General features: G+C 36.9%; 1 protein-coding gene across 6 annotated transcripts in view; it reads left to right on the top strand.

Moving 5' to 3' along the window:
* Positions 1–20,857, top strand: part of foxn3 (forkhead box N3) — a 287,971-nt gene that overhangs the window by 189,836 nt on the left and 77,278 nt on the right. For all 6 annotated transcript variants that reach the window (XM_028822123.2, XM_028822126.2, XM_028822120.2 and 3 more), the window contains exon 4: positions 10,979–11,043. In XM_028822123.2, the coding sequence (XP_028677956.1) occupies positions 10,979–11,043 (65 nt within the window). The remainder of the gene's footprint in view (positions 1–10,978; positions 11,044–20,857) is intronic.

The raw sequence follows: 20,857 nt of genomic DNA, 5'->3' as shown, positions 1-20,857 counted from the left end.
TCAATCTTGCCATGACATGAAACTGTCTTCCACAACCTCACCTTGGTAGCAGAGTTTGGCTGTTCCTCACCCAGTTTTAAGCCTCCTACACAGCTGTTTCTGTTTCAGTTAATGACTGTGTTTCAACCTACGTGTGACATTGATGATCATTGGCATCTGTTTGGTAGAATTGGTTGATCATACAACTGACTAGAATCCTACAAAATCCCTGACTTTGTGCAAGTGTACCTTTAAGAATTGATGCTGGTTTGAAGGCAAAAGGTAGTAACACCAAATATTGATTTGATTTAGATTTTTCTTTTGTTTGCTCACTTTGCATTTTGTAAATTGATAACAGTAAACAATCATTATATTTCTGAAAGCATTCTTTGTTTACAGCATTTTTTCACACCTGCCTAAAACTTTTGCACAGTACTGTATATATTTACTCACAAACACAGCAGAAGTGTACGCAAGCAAAGAAAGCCTACTGTTGATTCTTGCTTTTGCATTCATTGCAGCAGTGTGTGGAGTCTGTGCATTGTAATGCTTTCTACAGACCCTATGATGTATGCAAATGTGAGAATAAAGAGTTGTCTTTCTTTGTGGACATGAAAGGACTGATGTAACATAGTACTTGCACCTGATTCTTTACTCATGGATTTCACAATCTGTAATGTGCCCCTTCACAGTTGTTTTTAACACAAGACTTTCCCCCATGTCACACATCAAAACAAGTGAAGAAATTTTTCAATGAGAATCAAATTAACATACTGGAGTGGCGTGGAAACTCTCCTGATCTGTGTGAGCCCATTTGAAAGTTTGTGGTCTATTTGTAAGCAACGATTTTGTGGAATGGACTGCACAAACATGGAGAAGATGATTCAGGCCGTAATTCAAGTTTGGTATAGACACCCTAGAATCCTCCAAGACTGGTGGATCCCATGCCTAATTGCATCCAGATGCTGCTCAAGTGTCGAGGAGGTCATATCATATACTGATAGGTGTGTATGAATATTATTCAAGTTAAAGGAAAATAACATGAGCAAAACTGATTTTTGTTGTTTTCAGAGTTTGTTTCAGTTAATTTGCACAAGGGTGTAGGATGGTGTGTGAGAGCCCAACATAATTTTCCAGGCAGTGTAACTGTTACTGTGTAGTTGTGGTGTAAATTTTGTCTGCTTCTCTGGTTAAGCTTTCTATTTTATTAAGAATATTTGCTGTGTGTATCATTAATGGTCAGCAGCACTTTGTGAAAGAGTGGAGGGAAAAAAATAAAGCACACTCTCAAATACAGTAAAACCGTCATGGCCAAAAAAAAAATAATTGCGCATGCCAGCGCCTACCTATTAATGTACTTCTACTGTTGTGCAGTACACAGCAAGTTTTACACATTGGAATAACTTTCCCTTGTGCTAGCGTGTAGTGTTCTTCCCCAGCACCAAAGTGTCAGTTACGTACCTTCAGTTTTAATAGCGTTTCGGAATTTTTCTTTTTTTTTTATAATTATTCTGCTATACAGTGTTATGGCAGATAAATGTGTGTGTGATGTTGGAATTGTCCGAAATACTGAAATTATTAAACATTTATGAAATGGCGAAAGTATTTCAAGTATGGCTTCAATTTACGGAGTAGGAAGAACAATGATGCCGTCGAAACTGGAAGCCACTGACTGTGATATTAGCCTGTATTAATGTTAATGTTCTTCTGTATTGTAATTTTATTTTTAAATTCTGTTATGTTTTGTTAATATATTGTGCTATGTATGCAGCTTTTAATGCACAGTACGGGAGCAGAAAGGGTGGAATGAATGCTGTGATGGGACTGGGTGAAGGGCTTCTGTTCTGTATGGGGCGGACATGTCCGTTAGGAGATGGGTGACAGGAGAAGTTGGGAGGAAAGGGAAGGTGCTGCATAAGGAAGTTTTGAATAGGGAGTCAGGAGGCAACAAGTAGGAGTGTTGGCGATACAGAGGAAAAAAAGAATGTAAGTGGCAGGAGATGAATTGGTAGGGAAAGCTTTCTTTAATTGCTTTGGAGGTTTGCTCCGTAACCCAGATAATGGTGTATAAGACAGGGCACTGTTTGTTAACGAAAAAGACTCCAAGTAAAACATGGAAAACTCCAGTACCTCTGAGTTGTATTTGCTTATTACACTGAATTTTACAATATTATATGAATTAATTATATTAAAACTGTTATATTTTGTTAATATAGTTTTGTTTTGTAAATAAATATGACTGTTTGCAAAACTAATGTACTGTAATGGGAGTGAGGGAGTGTAGTGTAATATATCATTTTTAAAGTAGCTGTTCTGTTATCCGTCTTTTCTCTTATTCTTATTCGTCATGGCCTCAGTCCTGACCAATAATGGATAATCAAGGTTCTACTGTAATTGGTGTCCACAAAAAACATACTGTTTTTGTAACATGATAGAAAACATATGTGCATGCCTAAGGCCGGGTTTATACTTAACGCAACACATGCTGTAGCAGATGCTCCTGCTACTCAAGCGTTTTACTGTTTATCACGTGGGAACAGGTTCGGCTTCTCTGTGTTGTGAATTGCCTGGAACACCCATTAAATTCCAATGACACCTTACCGCAATATCTCTGAAAAGGATGTTTAATGATTAAATCCATCAATCCAGGGATGTGTCCATTCCAGCAAGCATTGGGCACGAGGCAGAAACAATTCCTGGGCGTGGCCTCAGCTCATCGCAAGGTGAATATAAGCATACACGTACACTGGAGTCATTTTAGCGGCATCAAATCTCCAAATCTTTGGAAGGAAACCGGAATACAGTGTGGAATCCAAGCAGGGAATACCAGCGACATGACATGACGTGACGTGACTACCACTCTGTCACCGTGTTACCCCCATGTGTGTAATTATTAACAGTATTCATTATTTAAATGAAATTAACAGTTTATCTGTAAAATGTAACATACACACTGTAATGCACTTCATCATGAAAGTGATATGAAGTATAAATCTAAAGATTCTAAATTTGCAGAGAGTTGGAATATCATACATTTAATGTGTTCTGTGTGGTGATCTATTGCTGCTTGCCGCTGCTGTCAGGTCAGGAGGAAGTGCAAGAAGCTCGTAGCGATTAAAAACTGGGATGACGTTTACGACGGTCTGCTTTAATGATAAAGTAAACTACAAGGTTAAAGTGGACATTTCATGATTAAATCTGAAATTTCCACTTTAATCACAAAATGCACATTTTCACCATGTCCTTAATTTTTTTTCTCTGTGGTTCAAATACAGCACTGTACATTATGTTGCTCTTGTGAAAAAAAAAAGACAGCACAGAAGATGGTATGTGTGACTTTTAAAATGTATCGTGTCATTACGATCGGGAATATGTGATGCTTGACTATAAAAGCACCACGAATGCATCTGTATGCCGGCATTTTGCTTCACCACATCGAACCATTCATCAAACATCGAAGCACGCACATCAATCCTGTAGGATCCGCATAGAGCCTTTCTGTCACATGTAGATAGTAAACAAAGACTCTGACGTCACGTTCCGACATTTGTCACACTGCGCCCCCCAACTTTTTGCTTGTACTGCAACTCGCGCACGCATCATGTTAATTTCTGAAGACCTGCTCAGAGGACGCGTCAAATAAACGCTGGGAACGTGTGGCATCCATGATGCGTACGCATTCTGAGCGTGAAGTGTAAATGAGCCCTAACACAAACTGGTGTGCCTTTACCAGTAAACTACTAAGCTCATGTGGTGTGACGATAAAACCAACACCTGTTAGATTATAGGAAAACACCCAAGGTTTTCTTTGGAATTAAAAATTAATAAATCAGTTATTATAACACACAGTCAATTCCCATGTAAGAGCTGCCATTTAATTGTAAATTCTGAAATTTTGATTAAATGATTTATTTTAAATAAACCAATAGGTTTAGGCTTATCCAGAAACTGTTGTTTTTAAAGCAAACATACCTTTGCACAATACATAATTCTTTCATGCTGGTAAAGAATGAGATTTTTTGTTGCTAGGCAACAGTGATTCTAATGAAGATATTACACTGTTCTACTTTATCCAGGAAGATTCTGTTATTTCTGTGCTTACTCCTGTAAGACATGGAGTGTAATTTTAAAGAGAATATTATGCTGAGAAAATTCTGAACCAATTATGTATATTTCATGTTTGCAAATACAAAGAAAAGCACCTATATATGCGTGCAGAATGGAAATAAGTAAAGTAAAAGTCCTCCTGCTACTTTGGGCCTGTCTAAACAGGTGTTCAACCTCTGAAGCTCACTCATCTCTCAAGTACCATCATTTATTCCCATTCCCACCTTTCTCTCTCCTTTCCGATCTCTCTGTTTCCAATAAAAAAGGCAATCATAGTTTATTTCCCCATCTGTTTGAATTTGTTCCATCTTTCCTTCAACTCTTAAACTTTATGTGCACTCTGCATTGAGGTGGGTTTAAAACCCTTTCCCAGGATCACTTCCTGCCAGATCCTGTAGTCACTTCTGGGATCAGTTTCTGCTGTAATGTATTCAATAAAGGGTTACTAAGCTAGAATTTGATTCTCTTCTTACCCCTGGTGTCATTTAACCCGTAGATACTCAGCTCTTTCTGAATTGAGTGCCTATCTAAAAGACAAAATATAATAATCATGGTACTTCTGGACCAACTACAATCTAAGTTACACCATATAAAATTCTTTTGGCTGAAAGATGAAAAGATGTTCTACTGAATACTTAGTCGTTATAAGTGTTTCAAGTATAATATTCACAAACTAAAACATTCACATTTTTTATTGTGAATAAAGCCATTGACATTTAATTATACAATTAACAATTTCAGAAGCATAAAAAACTTTGACATTAATGAATGCATTTTCTTTTTGTGGTGTTATAGATCAAATATTATTTATTGATCAACTGCTGAAAAGAATGCAACTATCTCTGTTATATGTTTCACTATTTTATGAAAATTTATAAACTGTAAACTTTTCTAAGCTGTCACATAATACACCATATATTCCATCAGTTTCTTGCGTTAAAAATCACACTCATACTTGTAAAAATCATACTCACTCTGAAGATGTTGCAGTCTCCTCTGTGCTTTTTAAGCTATGATAGATGTTTGACTTTGGTTGTCAGGGCAGCTTAAGTCTCATAAGAGTGCGCATGTATTGTCTAAGCCTGTCTTGAGTTAACAAGAAGCACTTTACATTCGTGGAACTGACTGAGCCTCGACTGGAAAAAAAGACTTATTCAAGCGAGGCTTACTTGGCTAAGTCTAGATTTCATAAGTGCACTTTATGGAATACCACCTCACTTACAGGATTTCCAGGACAGAGCCTATGTAGTAACACTGTGCACAACATAGAAAACTGGATAGAGCACCAGTCCATCACATAGTCTACATTCACACATTTTAAATTTACACTCAGTTGGAATCTCTCTGTTTAAAGCAACCTGTGTTTCTTTGAGGATTTGTGAAGGACATAAAAAAACGCAGAGTGAAATATACAAAGACCACGAAACAATGTGCAGCCTCTTCAGAGTCCTCGACCATTCAGGATTTGAATCCCAGACGCTGGAGCTATGATATGGCACAGTTAACCACTGTACAACCTTACCACCTATAAGCAAAATAACAAAAAAATTGTATTTGCGCCAAGAAAGAAAAAGAACAGTATAAGTTTTCTAGATAAAAGAAACATCTTGAGATTTCTTTTACATTTGAAACTGACTGAACTTTAGCAGCCTCAACACATGTAAGCAGATGAGTCACATAACTCGTTTACCAGCTTTTCTCATAGGAACATGTCATGCGCAGACGGTGTAACAAAAAAAAAAAAAAACCTGTAATGCAAGGATATCTTTTCATTGCAACTATATGTAAAAGTAAAGCCTTTCTGCTTTCTTAGAATTTGTAAGGATGTACACAAAGAAACCCTCCTTTGTTTAACAACTACACCTACATTCACAGTGAGCATGGCCACTTTGTATATTTTTCTCTCTTTCACCTCTAATAAAAGTCTACTGACTTTTCCCCTACAAAATTTAATGAAAACCCAGCAGATTACACATTCAGGTTAGGAAGTCGTTTCCACTGTCTCCTTGTGCGCATGTGACACTGCAGTCTTTTCAGTAAGTCCAACTTGGCTTGCACAGAAACTACTGGATACATCTTCCTCCACCCAATTCTTTAATTAGTAACATGTAATTTAAATGATCTTACTAACAGTAGACATATGAAATGCAAGCAAGAAAAATAAAGAGTTATCTGTACGTGAATAAAGTACCCTGCACCTTTGGTGTCTGAGAAATGTGTTCTATTTAACTTACACTAAACCAAGCCTAGAGTTCCCATTATCTACACATCATAATGATTCACTATTTCAAGCTCACTGTAATTTATTAGGATGGTCTGACGTCCAGGTCAGTTCCTGTTTCAGGCTTTGCATTCTGATTAATAACTGAAGAATATCAAATTGTTTTAAAAGGCTTCCGACCTAATAAAATATTGGTCTACTGAAACAATCATACTTATAATATATGTAGAACAGCACATACAGAACTCCAAGAAAGGGCCCCTCCATACGCCAGATCCCAGTTTGATATAGCATACGTGTAATAACAGTTGAAACTCAAGAGAGGGAAAGCTCAATTAAGAACTTGTGTTAAATTTGAACAGCACTGCCAAGACTACCAAGAAGCAGACAAAAACAAACATTACTGCCATTTATTTGTTTCTACTTCAAGCTCTGTGTGGAATCTTTTGTGTTCATTTGTGAAAGTTTTTTTTTTTTTGCCTGTGCCCTGAATCTGGTACAAGCTCAACAACTTCTACCTAAATGTGGACAGTCCAAAGCTCACCTTCACGTCACAGACTCTACAATGCAGACAATCAGAATCACCAAATTCCTTGTTGTGCATTTGACAGAGAACCTCAACTGGATTCTCAACACATCCTCGGTGATCCATAGGCCTAGTAGCGTCTCAGCTCTTTGCAGCAAGGTCTAAGCTTCCCCTCCTAATCCTCTCATCCTTACAGTCTTCCACAGAGCCACCGCATAGAGAGTCCTGACCAGCTGCATCACCGTGTGGTACAGGAATTGTAATGTTTGAGAATGCAAAACCCTTAAGTGGATTGTGCACACTGCAAAGAAGAGTCCTAGCTCCCCTCTATCCAGGATATTTTCCAAAAATGCTTTTCACAGAGCCTCCAACATTGTAGATGACCATTCCCAAAGACTGTTTGCTGTCCTGATATCTGACAGAAGGTTCAAAAGTATCTAGCAGACTATAATAACTTCTTTAATTCAAATCAGACTTAAATCACTGCGCAGCCTCTACTATTGCTGTTGTCTTCCCATATGAGAATTAAATAAGATCTTCATGTCACAACTAATCTAAATACAATATGCTTTTCTTGTGAATTCTCCAGCATATCAGATCGTGCTCCACAACTTTCAAGATATCTTTAAATATTGCTTTGGTAGCTACAATGAAAAACATCAAACACAATATTATTAGATGGTCCTACCACCATCTTTATATTAGCCAGTTGTGATAACTGGTCCATGACATCAGGTGAGTTTTAAATAATTAATCAGGTGTGGGCATGTGTAATCACAATTCACTCTGTGGTTGATTTGGGGTGCTTGACCAATCGCACCTCATATACATGTGGAGACGGGCAGATTGGTCAGGCTCTATATTTGCGCCTTGGAAGCAATGGCGTATCGCATCTGCACTCTGTTAGACAGGAGAGTGAAAAGGAGCCTGCACGAGACAGAGAGGGAATTGAGAAACGAGTCCGGAGACAGAGATGGAGCAGTAGAAAAATGGAGGTTGAAATGAGATGGAGTAATGATGAAGGCAACAGGTGGTGTGTAGGCCATTGCAAGACGTTGGAGGCAGGTAGCAGGGAGGAAGAGCCCAAAGGGGAGTGAAGGACAGATACTCAAGGGGGCTGAAGAAAGTCGACTCTGCTGAACAATATAGGTAGCTGGAGCGACCAGATTCCTCACACCAGACCCCCACGTAAGCCTGGGGAAAGGCAGAGGATGACGAAGGGAATGAGGCAAAGCACTGAATGGAAGCCCTGCTTAGTGCTTGCAGCCAGCAGGGACCTGAGCCTGGATTGAAGGGTGGCCGTGCCTGTCAGCAGGACATCTCCCTGTGCTGATTGATCTGCTGAGGGTAAGCTAGGGAGATGCCTGTGTGCAGAAGGAGGCACCATGGCTTGCACATCTGTGTGAAGAGTTTTTACCTGCCATTGGATTTTAACTTCATCTAAACTGAACAGATTTAGTATGGTTTTTTTAGCCTCCTGGGATTTGCTCTGGTTCCATTAATTATTTTATGGGATTTTTTATTTAATGAAGATTTTACTCTGCGCTATTGAACACTTTGTTTTGGCTTGTTTTTAATAAAAACACTCACTTTTTGCCCTACCCCTTGCTGCATGTGTGTGTCTTCAGTTTCCCAGGTCATCTTGATTATGACTATTGACGGTGGTGGGTTAAAGGTGCTCTCGAAGGGAAGTGAGACCATGGACCCAACCCACATTGTTGTGCCAGCAGAAACAACATTGTCAAAATGATTATTCTTCAATAGCTCCTGTACCTTTTTCAGAGCATCCCAATATACATTAAGATATAAATATTTAAGAGGTTAAATCTGTTGTCTGGAACTCAGAGTAGCCACACAATAAAAAGGTGACTCTACAGAGATCTAAAGCAAGACATGGCATGGCACTACTGAACTTGCAGTTATAATGCTGGACTGTAAATATTTGTGCAATACAATTTTGCAAAAGGACAGATGTCCAACTTTACACCTGTATGGTTAGGAATGGAAAGAAAATCTTCTTCTGAATCTTCATTGTATGTCCTTCTCTATGTCTCATTCAACTCTAGATAATAGTTGTTTTTTCCAGGAACTTTCCATTAAAATGCCATTGTTTTAATTTGTTTTCTGTTGAAGTTGTGTTTGCTATACTTATTGAAATGTCAAAAAAATTATGTAATTTGGCCAGGGTTGTCCGAACATTTGCATGGAACTGTACAGTATATCAAAGCACTAAGAACAAAAAAATATTCTCTTCTTGACTCCTAGACAAGTTGCGGCTCTAAGGACATGTCCACTCTACTCTGTTTTCATTGAAAAATAACATTTTTAAACAAAAACAATCCCAGTCGACACTAACGTTTTCATATTGTTTGCAAAAGAACCTCTGCCTACCAGCCAAAAACACTTATGATGTAGCTATTTGGCTACACTGGGCATGCATGCAATTGCAGAAACTCGAAGAGAAAGTGTCCTCTATTCTAGATATTCATTTTCAGCTTGCATTAACACATGAAGAAAAGCAATGGTAAATACAAAATAACAAAACAATGGATTGTTTTGTTTGTTCTGATGGTGAGGTGGAATCATACCCAAGTATAAGACAAGCAAAGTGGCTGAGAAAATGTAATGAGCAGGATCCAGTCAGGTAAGGGCTGCATAATAAGCACAAGCAAATCAGAGCGGATGAGTCTGTATTTTCAAAACTCTCCATTTTCACCCATTCACACTGCAGTGCTGAGACAATGTTTTTAGAAATATAAAGTTCTCAAGATCAGTTTTAAAAATCTATTTTTTGGGGGTAAAAAAACAAATGGATAGTGTGGACAAAAAGCAAAAAAGAAGATTAATGTCTGCATTTTTAAATGAAAATGTAGTAGTGTGAACGTAGCCTAAATGGCTTAAATGCTATTTTGAAAATAATTCTTGCACATTCTCAGACTTTGGCAGAATGAATGCTGTGCCATGGATATAACTGATTAAAATAAGGTTTTATATGAAAATAATGAACAATAGAACACACACAGATGTTTTTTTCTGTATGATTACCATCTATATTCTATTGAAATATTTGAAGTCTACCTCTTTTTACTGATTTTAAACATTCAAAAGTTGCTTTGAGCAGATTCTTAAACTGTTTAAGTAATTATTTTTTTAATCTTGAGGGCTGGCTTTCAAAATATGGTGGTGTGAAGAGGTAGAATGGTGGTAATTTGAAATTAAGTAGTCTTATATATATGAATTTAAGATCCTGTGATAGATTATGAAAACATGGCCAATGATTGTTTCTGTAGTTGGCTAAGATAAGGGAAGTATGACTTACTGTTGTTGGAGGAACGTCTCAATTGTGAAGTTGCTGCTATTAAGGTGGTGCAATTAAGAAATTGTTGATTGGAAACACTGTTACTTACACAGTTTTAGCATGACGGACAAAGCCGAAATTCAGAACAAAGCCACAGGAAGTGACTTTAGCACAGACTCAGAATTTGATCAATTGAATATACTTACAGATCATAAAAAGATTTTACCTACAGATTTTTACGTTTTACCCAAGCCAAGACGTTTTTTCTGTCAATTTCATTTAAAACTTTCAACTTGAATATAAACTATTGACTTTGTTTTTACTTTACGCTATCTTTATTCAATTAGAGTAATTCTTTTCCTTTAGCACTTCCAATTCCAATTGCCTATCATGAAAGTCCATTTTAAACAGCTTTGCTATCAGGATCGCTTTTAAGGGCATTCATTTCAATCACAAGTCAGATGATTGCAACATCTTTTTGTTTAAAAGTGAATAATTTGTTAAGAAGGTATGAATATTGTTAGAGTTGCCAAAATTTTTGAGTCTGTTATTGGCAGTACCTTTGCATGTTGAAGGAACTGCCTGTCACAAGTGTGACTGTTGTTTACTATAACTCATTTTTATTTTTAGGAAAGAATGCATATTGCTTTTATCAGTATTACTGATGCGATCAAAGTAGTTTAGAAATATTATCACTGTTTTTGCCTATTATTTTTGAAACCTTCTACAGTATATTCAGTTGAATTTGTGACATGTTGTTTCTATTTCTGTTTGTTCTTTTTGTAATTTTATATGTGATTGGTTTTATTGCAAGCATGTGAAACTGTATTTTTTTTTCCTTATGTAGCTTGTCAAGTCCCCCAATTTGGCCAGGCAGTCCATTCTTTGGAAAAAATGGAGTTCTTCTACAAGGTAGATACGTGAATACTTGTCTTCATAGAAGAGATAAAAGTAAAATAAAATGGAATTTCAATTGATCTGCTACAGGAACTGATTTAAGTTTTTCAGAGGAAATCTTTTGCCTTAATTAGAGGGCATACTGATCTTTTTGGGCAATTTCCAATTCATAAAAACTGTGTTTAAAGCTTTGAGTGAATTCTGCTTTGGATAAAGATTTGAAGGAGCCAGTGTTGTTCCTTTGGAATTCCATGGCAGTCAGTCATGTCCTTTTTACATTGTTGTTTATGATCATTTTCAAAGTAAGTGGTAAAGGCCTATTTGAAATGTTACACAAGCTTAACTTTTTGTCTCTTCATGCAGTTACATAATGTATTTTGTTTACAACTATTGCTGAGGTTGGCATCAAAATTGTATTTCATTTTTTTAAGTCAGCTGGCCAAACTGTTAATTTGTAGGTTTATTTTGAGAAATCTTAACATGGTATTGTCGCTCTACTGTGTAATGTAGCCCGGTGCATTCTGTTTACCATCCTTCTAGGCAGAAAATTTTCCTGTACAAGCTGTCACTCACTTAAAGCTCCTGAAATATAATGCTGCCTGAAACATAGCCTGATGCAGCCAAGGCACAGTTATACCTGCATGACATTTGACCTTGAAACATGAACAAACTGGTTAACATCCTTTATAACTATTAAATAATTTTAACCAAGATGCTCACAATAGATTATATTAAGTTTTCAATTCAGTTTATTTTTTCATGTCTCTCTTCACTGAATACATTCTCAAGAGTGCTGTAACAGGTTTGCAGGTAATAAAACACATGAAATTAAACAGATTATATAATGCATCCTCATAAAATACAGATTATTTTAAACACAGAAAAACAAAGCAAATTTAAACCGATTAACATAAAATTATCCTTACAATATATTTCCACTAATATTGTCATTGAGATATGTAACCATGTTACAACAGAGGAGAGGAAAACACAAGCTATACTCCATTACATCCCTGTAGAAAATGAAACCCTGTAGCATCCATGGTCAGTTAGACATAGTCACAGTTTTGAAGACCTGGCCACCTGCCCTCCTCCTGGGCGTTCTACAACATTATATACTGTAAATTTGTGCTGTGCAGTCTAATAAGAAGACAAAAACCCTTTCAACCTTGGAATTCATGGCTCCCAATCTCTCTGATGCCTTTGCCATGCGCAAAAAGCATCTTAAAAGTAGAGCAGTGGTACTAAGTGCTACAGCAGGATACAGAGAAGAGAAACAATGGCAGTTTATCATTTTAGTAATGCTTCTGTCTTTGTTTAAATGACAAACAGATGCAATCGAAAATCGAATCAGTATGCTAGAAGAAAGTAGTGAGTTATCAAGTAGGATTTAAATACCAAGACTAAGATTGCATCTCTTACACAAGCAGACATATCATTCCACAGCTTTGAGGCACTATAGGTATAAGCTTGACCACTCAGCCAATCCATGGTGTCTACTTTTTCAGGAACTTTAGTAAAAAAGGCAAATTTGAAATAGGACTGTAATTATTAATCATACAGTATTTGAGTCTAGTTCTGTTTTTTCAATGATGATCAGATAAAGATTAAGAACTGTGCCAGTCAGTAATGATCTGTTGATAATGTTAAGATTTGTGCTGTCAGAACAACAAATGAGATTTTCACTAGCTTTGTTGGAACAGGGTGTAGGGGCATGTATTGTAATTATGTTTCATTCTAAAAAATTAAACTTTAAGATTTCCTGTTTTATTATCACTTTAAAGTTACTAAGATGTTGTATACAAGGCAAGAGAGGGTTTGACATTAAAATATTTACTGTAGTTTGTGAAATGACATTGTAATCTGGGATCTTAGTGTGATTGTTATTAAAGAAGTTCATAAAAGTTGCACTACTAATGTTTGTAGGTATTTTGTATGCCATTTCAGAATTACCATTTTTTCAGATTAGCAACTCTTCTAAGCAGTACACAAGGATTATTTCTGTTTGCATCTGTTAATCTGGAATAGTATTCAGGGTGGGTCAGAAAGTTTTTTATTTAAATATACCTTTAACATTGTTAATCCATGCAGTTTGTATGGCCTGTAACTTTGATTTAAAGTCAATCTATGCCCATGCTCTAGTTTTTGGCATTCTAGTTTAAGTACTGTTATTAAGCCAGTACAAGTTTGTATGCTGTAGTCACTTTTTTGTTTTGAGGGGGTTATTGCATATAGGGCCTCTTTCAATGACAAGCCAAACATAATAAAGTAGTGATCAAATGTAATCTCATTTAATGGAGTAATACTTAGATTTTGAATCTCAACTGTTAGTAATAGATTTTGAGTCAGAAACCCTACCAAGTCTATCAGGTTAAATATGTATGTTTCCACATCTATGTTAATATTAAAACTACCCATCATCACTACATGGCCATAGTGTATTGCTAAGCCAGATAAAATTCTGCCTAATTCAGTCATGAACAATGACTATGTCCCAGGTGACTTGTAAATTAGTACTACAGTTGCGCTGGATTCTTTTTTAATATCTGATATGAGTACATCCATGGATGTAAATTCAACTATATTTTTAAGAAGTAGGTTGCCGTTAATAACAAATAATTTTTCCAAGGGCACCTTCTTGACCAGTATCTGTTGATTTACAAAGGAATGTACAACCATTTGGTGCTGTCTCAATGAATGGAACAGTGTCTGATTTACTAAGTCAGGTTTCAGTAGGAGGACAGAGGTAAGTTTTTTTTTTTTTACTTTCTGCAGTGTTTAAAGTGAGCAGATATTTAGCAAACTGCATTTTAAACTTCACAGATGTATTTTGGCTGACTTTTTACTTTTTATTTTAAGTTGAATTAAATTATTAATATAAGGACATGTCTGGTGGAGGATCTCATTATACTTCTAAATCTAATTGTGGTCAGTCCCCGGGTTAAGTACGAGATAGGGACTGTAGGTTTGTACTTAAGTAGAATTTGTATGTAAGTCGGAACAGGTACATTATTTTAATAAATGCTATTGTTGCCCGACTGTAACCAAGTGCTCTGTCAATGAATGATGGAGTTTCACCTCTCTCTGACCATTTTATTACTTCTACTTTATTTTCCATGGTGATGGTTTTTCTCCTCTTTACCATATCACCGGCACTTGCATCAGATTTGTGTTTCACAGACATCCTTGAAGGGTGAAGACAAAAGGATAAGTTGAGCTCTTCTGCACAGCGTTGTACACGTTATCACAGCAGGAAGGCACCAGTCATCAACATGTCTGATGTACTGACGAGACAACTTCCTGCTATGTGCGTAACAGTACAAGCAGGCTTGCTATTGAGAATGAATGGGGGTGGCGAGGGGCGGTTCATCACAAGTCCACCTCACAGTCACCACCACCACAGTATGCTCTCTGCAGTTTCTGCCCACCAAGAACGAACACGGTGCGGCCAAAGGCAGGTAGTGAGTCGCTCAATCCCAATTCAACAGGCAGCCATCCGAGGCACACTACAATGCTACCCCATTCAGCCACAACCGGGTCACCGCTTGCAGCATTACCAGCCGTGTGTGCTGGGCAGGCAGTGAAACACCCCACTCCGCTCCATCCAGCCTGCGTTCAGTAGTGGGTGAGCAGTGAACCATCGTCCTGCACCCGAGTGATAGCTGTGGCCGCAGTGACTATGGACCACGGGTCACCGCTTGCCTCCGGGAGCCGCCCGAGAGATATTACACTGCGCAAGCAGCGAAATTGCCCCCTGTAGCCACCGCTTGCAGCATCCCCAGACTGAAGATGATGGAGCAGCAGTTACTGAGGCGCATGCATCGTAGCTGCGTCCTTGTTCGTAAATCGTAGGTTGGATGTCCGTAACCTGGGGATTACCTGTACTATGGAATATTATACAGCTGTATTTCAAATAAATAAAATAAGTATATACAGTATAATAAACTAAAAGGTTAATTCTGACCAGTCAAAAGCTTCAAGTGTTGCAGGAGAACACAAACAAAATGCACAGCTGAATTCTTTGGTCAATTCCAAATAAATAAAATAGGTAATACAAAATAAAAAGTCTCAATTCTGACCAGTTGAAAGCTTTGATGTTTTACAGAAGAACACACTAAATTTGTTGTATGACTCCAAATAAATAAAATCTTAACTCTAAAACGGAAATTTTAAGTCTTTCAAGTTTTACAGGAGAACACAAAATAAATTCAGTTCCAAATAAATAAAATAGGTATTAATACAAAATAAAATCTCAAACAAACTACCTGTATACTATATCCTTTTCTTTGCATATGTTTTAAATGGCTGGGTAACCCACACATAGACCAAAAAACATTGTGTATATATCCTCCTATTTAAATAATCTTATATATAATTTGCCAGCCTACTCGCTCACTTACTCACGTCTGTCCGAAGCCGAATGCGCAGTCGCCTTCTGCGCACATCCGAAGCTGAATGCGCAGTCGCCCTCTGCGCAGCTGCCCGAAAAACCTTATGAGACCGACGTCACGGCAGGCAGTGGATTTACTGCCGCGATAATTCAAAGAGAAAGGCGACTTCGATTAAAGCTCTAGAGGCCTGAAAGGCGATTTCGACTACAGCTCGAGGCCTAATTACGCATTCATTCAATACACCTATATCAGGTTTATGGTGCTTATACTTATTACTCTTCCATATTGTACTGGAACATTGATCATTCAATATTATACTATAGGCCTGGAAAATTCATCAACTAACAGTACAAGCCTGTACAGTAATGAGTAAAGCGGACTACAATCATTACAGAACAACTTCTTCTTTACTTATCATTTGTTCTTCATACACTGCTGACACAAACTCGTGCCCGTTTCATCTTACGTTGTCGAAACGGGCTCTTTGTCTAGTATATAATAAAATAGTATATAATAAAATAATAAAAATGGTCAGTGTGAAATTGACTGTACTATTTATGTTTTCAGTGTTTTAAGCAACTTGAACGCAGTTGTATTGAAAAAATTAATGATTAGGTCTGCAGTTTTTTAACATAAAATATACATTATTCACTAGCCTTTGTCAATATTTGTGAAGGATATGGTTTCTAAAATTCAATTTTTAACCTGGATTAGAAGCAACTTGACCCCTTCAAAGATACCAAACACATCCCCCAGCACCACAACAACCAAAATACCCTTAACCACCCTCTACCGATTTCTTGCTTTTGCCCTTGAAAGTGGCGTATCTTGACTCGCCTAAAGGAAGATTTCAAAACATTGTTGCAGGTGGAGCAGTGTAGCTAAAGCCCAAACCCAACACCTAGGCACAAATAGTACAGTATAATTCTGGTGACTAACTAACAATTATAGCATGAAAACAAAGAGCAGTTCGGCACAGAATCCTTGTTGTGCCACTAAACGGAAGGAGAGTGATAAGGGGAGAAATAAATAAAAGATAGCCTAGTTAACCCACTTGCAACCACCCACTTCTTAAACAATTATCAGACACTGCTATAATATTTAATTTTTGATTATTATGTTTTTGATCTGTAATTGTTTTGGGAACACATGCAAGTATTTCAAGCTGTTAAAGTGAAATATGAAAATGTTAAGGGTCTACTTTTAATAAATAAATAAAAACTTCTTTGCTCAGACTGAAGGATTGAATCAGAAATTTGTGTAGCCTATTCAGTAACTCTCACTTGCCTGCCTGGATAAAACTTTAAGAATCTTTTGAGTGTGACACTCGGTAGAGTCCAGTGGCGGACCGTGCATTTCACACCTAGGCCTTCAGTAGTGCTCCGTCTGAATCAACCCACCCCTCAAAAACTAATTTATGATTATAAAAACCATCTTAATATGCAGAAATACAGTATAAAGAGCCGTTGCATCACAGATAGATAACTCCTGTAGCCACAATAAATGCCTTTATTGAATAGACAAACCAGAGGTGAACAAGTTCCTTTCTACTGCAGCTACGGCCGCGACACACATAAACATCAATAATAACTCATAAACTTGCAATATTATTTAGGAAAATCGCAACATTTTACTCACCAACAATTCGGATTATTTGTAAACAAAATCCATCCTCCTCTCTTTCCTCAAAAACAGTTCAATTACTAGCAGATTATCTTTGCGCTTCAGTTCCATCACGAAGTCCCTTTCTATCGCCATCGAAGCTAATGCTGAAAGTCGAACCTGCCCTGTCGTATTTCTGGCATAAGTTTTAATTCGCTTTAGGGCTGAAAATGTCCGCTCGATAGAAGCAATGGACACTGGAATGGTCACCGCCAAACATACCAATGTGTACAGCTGCCCCATGCTCTCATTCAGATTTTTCTGATGAAGGAAGTCAAGGAGATCAGTCGGAGATTTTCCTGCAAAATCATCCATGACATACTTACACCATCCTATCCAATCAACGGGTCTGAATACGGTGACGTTGCCGTACGCCTGCTAGAGGGCCCTAGTAACACCAACTCAAAATCTGATTGGTTGAAGCAACAGTTTAATCGACATTTATTTTGTGTTAGAGGGCCTGCAGAACGGATTGTGAAGGGCAGACTTCATTGACTTTGACCCTGCCTGGCAACAAATGATGGCTGAAATGTGATTGGTTAAATGCTTTAATACGAAAATACATGTCTGGAAGCAGCACAACCATCGGAAAAGCTATGAAAGGAAGCGGACAGACTATTTGGAATTATTTAATAAGTATTCATTTACAAAATATAATTAACATCAGTTTGTGATTCAGATATTTTTTTAGGCCTTGCAAGCCCTGACGGTCTGCCACTGGTAGAATCATAGTATTAAAGTAACACATGAGCAACACTGATTTTGCTTAATGACTTGATTTCTGAAAATAAACAACAGCACAAACAAACCTCCAATAATAGCAGTAGTAATAGAAGTGGTAATAGTAGTAGTAGAATATGCTGAAACAGAGTTTCTGCATAATAATCAAATGCTAGATATATTCTTTATTATAAAATACATAATTGTATATTGGCAGCTGTCAGCATCAAACCAGGTTAATTTTTACTAGTGTACATTTTTGCAAACTTAGAATTTCCATGTTACTAGTTTTGTGTTTTGGTGTGATTATTTGTTTATTTATTTGATTTCTAGTGTTAAGAAATTCTGACTTCACTTAATGCCTGACTTGTATAATGGAAGATTGGCGATGAAATACTGTGTCACTCACTCAGAATGTTATTTTTACGGTACTAAAAGTGCACTTTGTCAGTATTGTTTTGTTATACAAGTTTGCTGGTTTATGTTGTTTGAACTATTAATACTAATATATTTATATTTTTAATATTTTTTCATTTGGAAATTGTACTGCACTTGTCAGGAGGGTTTCCTCAGCGATGTATAAGAGCTGTTATTCTTCTTAATACATAGATATATATATATATATATATGTTCATTGTAGCAAATTTCAGGTATTATATGTTCTCATCAGGGACAATCTGAAATAACTGGCATAACCTTTATTATTTTAAAGGGTTTGTAATGGGGTGCCAGACACACCTTTTTCAGCCGCTTCTACCAACACACAGTTTCACAAATCTTGGTATCCCATATGGTGTGGTGAATATCTTGCTTTGCTATCTGCATCCCCATTGGTTGCTGCTGTGTCATATACAATAATTACAGTGTAATTCATTAAGAGTGTTTTGGCTACAACACCTCTTAAGTGTTGCTTAAAAGCCAGAGGACAGTACCTCTGGACTGGCAGACTGGGGTAGTGATCCCAGTTTTTAAAAAGGTGGACAAGAAGATGTGTTGTAATTGCCAAAAGATCACACTGTACATCATGACAAGGCACAATCTAGGTTTCAAGAATGTTCAGGTTTGCATATAATAATGTCATTTAAGTCTGACTGTATTGACCTGTTACACAGATTGTGTTGAATTTAATGCAGTAGATTGACTCAACAAAAGCCTATATGACAGTGAAAGTAAGGACTGCTACAATTTCCCCTTGGGATTAATAAAGTTGTCTGTCTCTGTTTCTGTCTGTCTGTCTATCTATCTATGAAATATTCAAGCAGCATTGTTCATTTTCAGTTGATGGTGTTCTCCAGGTCTTAAAAGTTCTTCAACATAGTAATTAAGTATGCGGATAGATAGGTTTCTTGTTATGATGCATCTAAATTTGCATTTTACTCTGTCTTCTGGTCTGTGAGCCCCAGACTATTATATGCCAATTGGATCCTTGAGGTAACAAATCCATAATAAACTCTATCATATGGGCATTCCTATTTAGAAACGTGTTACTAATTAACTAACCTGTTATGACTTAAGTGCCTAGTTTTGTTTGACCAGAACAGTTGAAGATTGGTGCATAGTAAAATTGGTATATAAAATTAGATTTACAGGTGAGACTGTTTTAAAAAAAATAAATAAATAAATGACTTTTAAGATTAGACGTAAACATTATATTTGGTGTTTATTTTCTGAGCCTGCCTAGAACTCTTAAAGAGGGTGCCTATGCCTGTATATCACATGCCAATAATGACCCTGTTAATGTTTAATTTCTTCCTTATGATGTTAGCTGTATTTTCATTTTTTTCATTAGATAATTTAATAGTCATGTCTGTAACACATTGGATGTACCAATGCTTGTAATACCAAATTCAGTAAAGTTAGTTTTCTACTGTAACCTAGATAAGCAATAAGCCTCTTTGCTCGTGCACTTTGCAGCATTTACTTTGCTCTGTAGCATATGTGTAATACAGAGCACCAGTTTTAAAAAAAATATAAACCAGATTTGACCAGCTTTACCCAAACACCACAAAAATGTATATAAGCAAAATACTGAATCAAAAAACTATATATATATATATATATATATATATATATATATATATATATATATATATATATATATATACAGTATATATAAAATATGAAAAAGTTTGGGAACCCCTCTTAATTTTTTGGATTTTTGTTTATCATTGGCTGAGCTTTCAAAGTAGCAGCTTCCTTTTAATATATGGCATGCCGTATGGAAACAGTAGTATGTTCAGCAGTGACATTAAGTTTATTGGATTGACAGAAAATATGCAATTTACATCATAACAAAATTAGACAGGTGCATAAATTTGGGCACCTCAACAGAAATATTACATCAATACTTAGTTGAGCCTCATTTTGCAAATATAACGCCTCCTATAGCCTTTGAGTGTCTGGATTCTGGATGGAGGTATTTTTGACCATTCTTCCATACAAAATAGATAGATAGATACTTTATTAATCCCAAGGGGAAATTCACATACTCCAGCAGCAGCATACTGATACAAAAACAATATTAAATTAAAGAGTAATAAAAATGCAGGTAAAAACAGACAATAACTTTGAATAATGTTGTTTAACACCCCCCCCCCCCCCGGGTGGAATTGAAGAGTCGCATAGTTTGGGGGAAGAACGATCTCCTCAGTCTGTCAGTGGAGCAGGACAGTGACAGCAGTCTGTCGCTGAAGCTACTCCTCTGTCTGGGGATGACACTGTTTAGTGGATGCAGTGGATTCTCCATGATTGACAGGAGCCTGTCAATATAAAAATATAAATATATTAGCCTATATAAAAATATAAATATATTAGTATTAATAGTTCAAACAACATAAACCAGCCTGAGAGTAAATCTCTCCAGTTCAGTTAAATTTGAAGGCTGCCGAGCATGGACATCCTGCTTCAAATCATCCCATAGATATTCAAGTCGGGGGACTGTGACGGCCATTCCAGAACATTGTACTTCTCCCTCTGCATAAATGCCTTTGTAGATTTCAGACTGAGTTTTGGGTCATTGTCTTGTTGGAATATCCAACCCTTGTGTAACTTCAACT

The sequence above is a fragment of the Erpetoichthys calabaricus genome, chromosome 16, assembly GCF_900747795.2.
Source record: "Erpetoichthys calabaricus chromosome 16, fErpCal1.3, whole genome shotgun sequence".
In the NCBI taxonomy this organism is placed as follows: Eukaryota; Metazoa; Chordata; class Cladistia; order Polypteriformes; family Polypteridae; genus Erpetoichthys; species Erpetoichthys calabaricus.
Note: the sequence above shows the minus strand (reverse complement) of the source record. Positions and strands in the feature narration are given on the sequence as shown.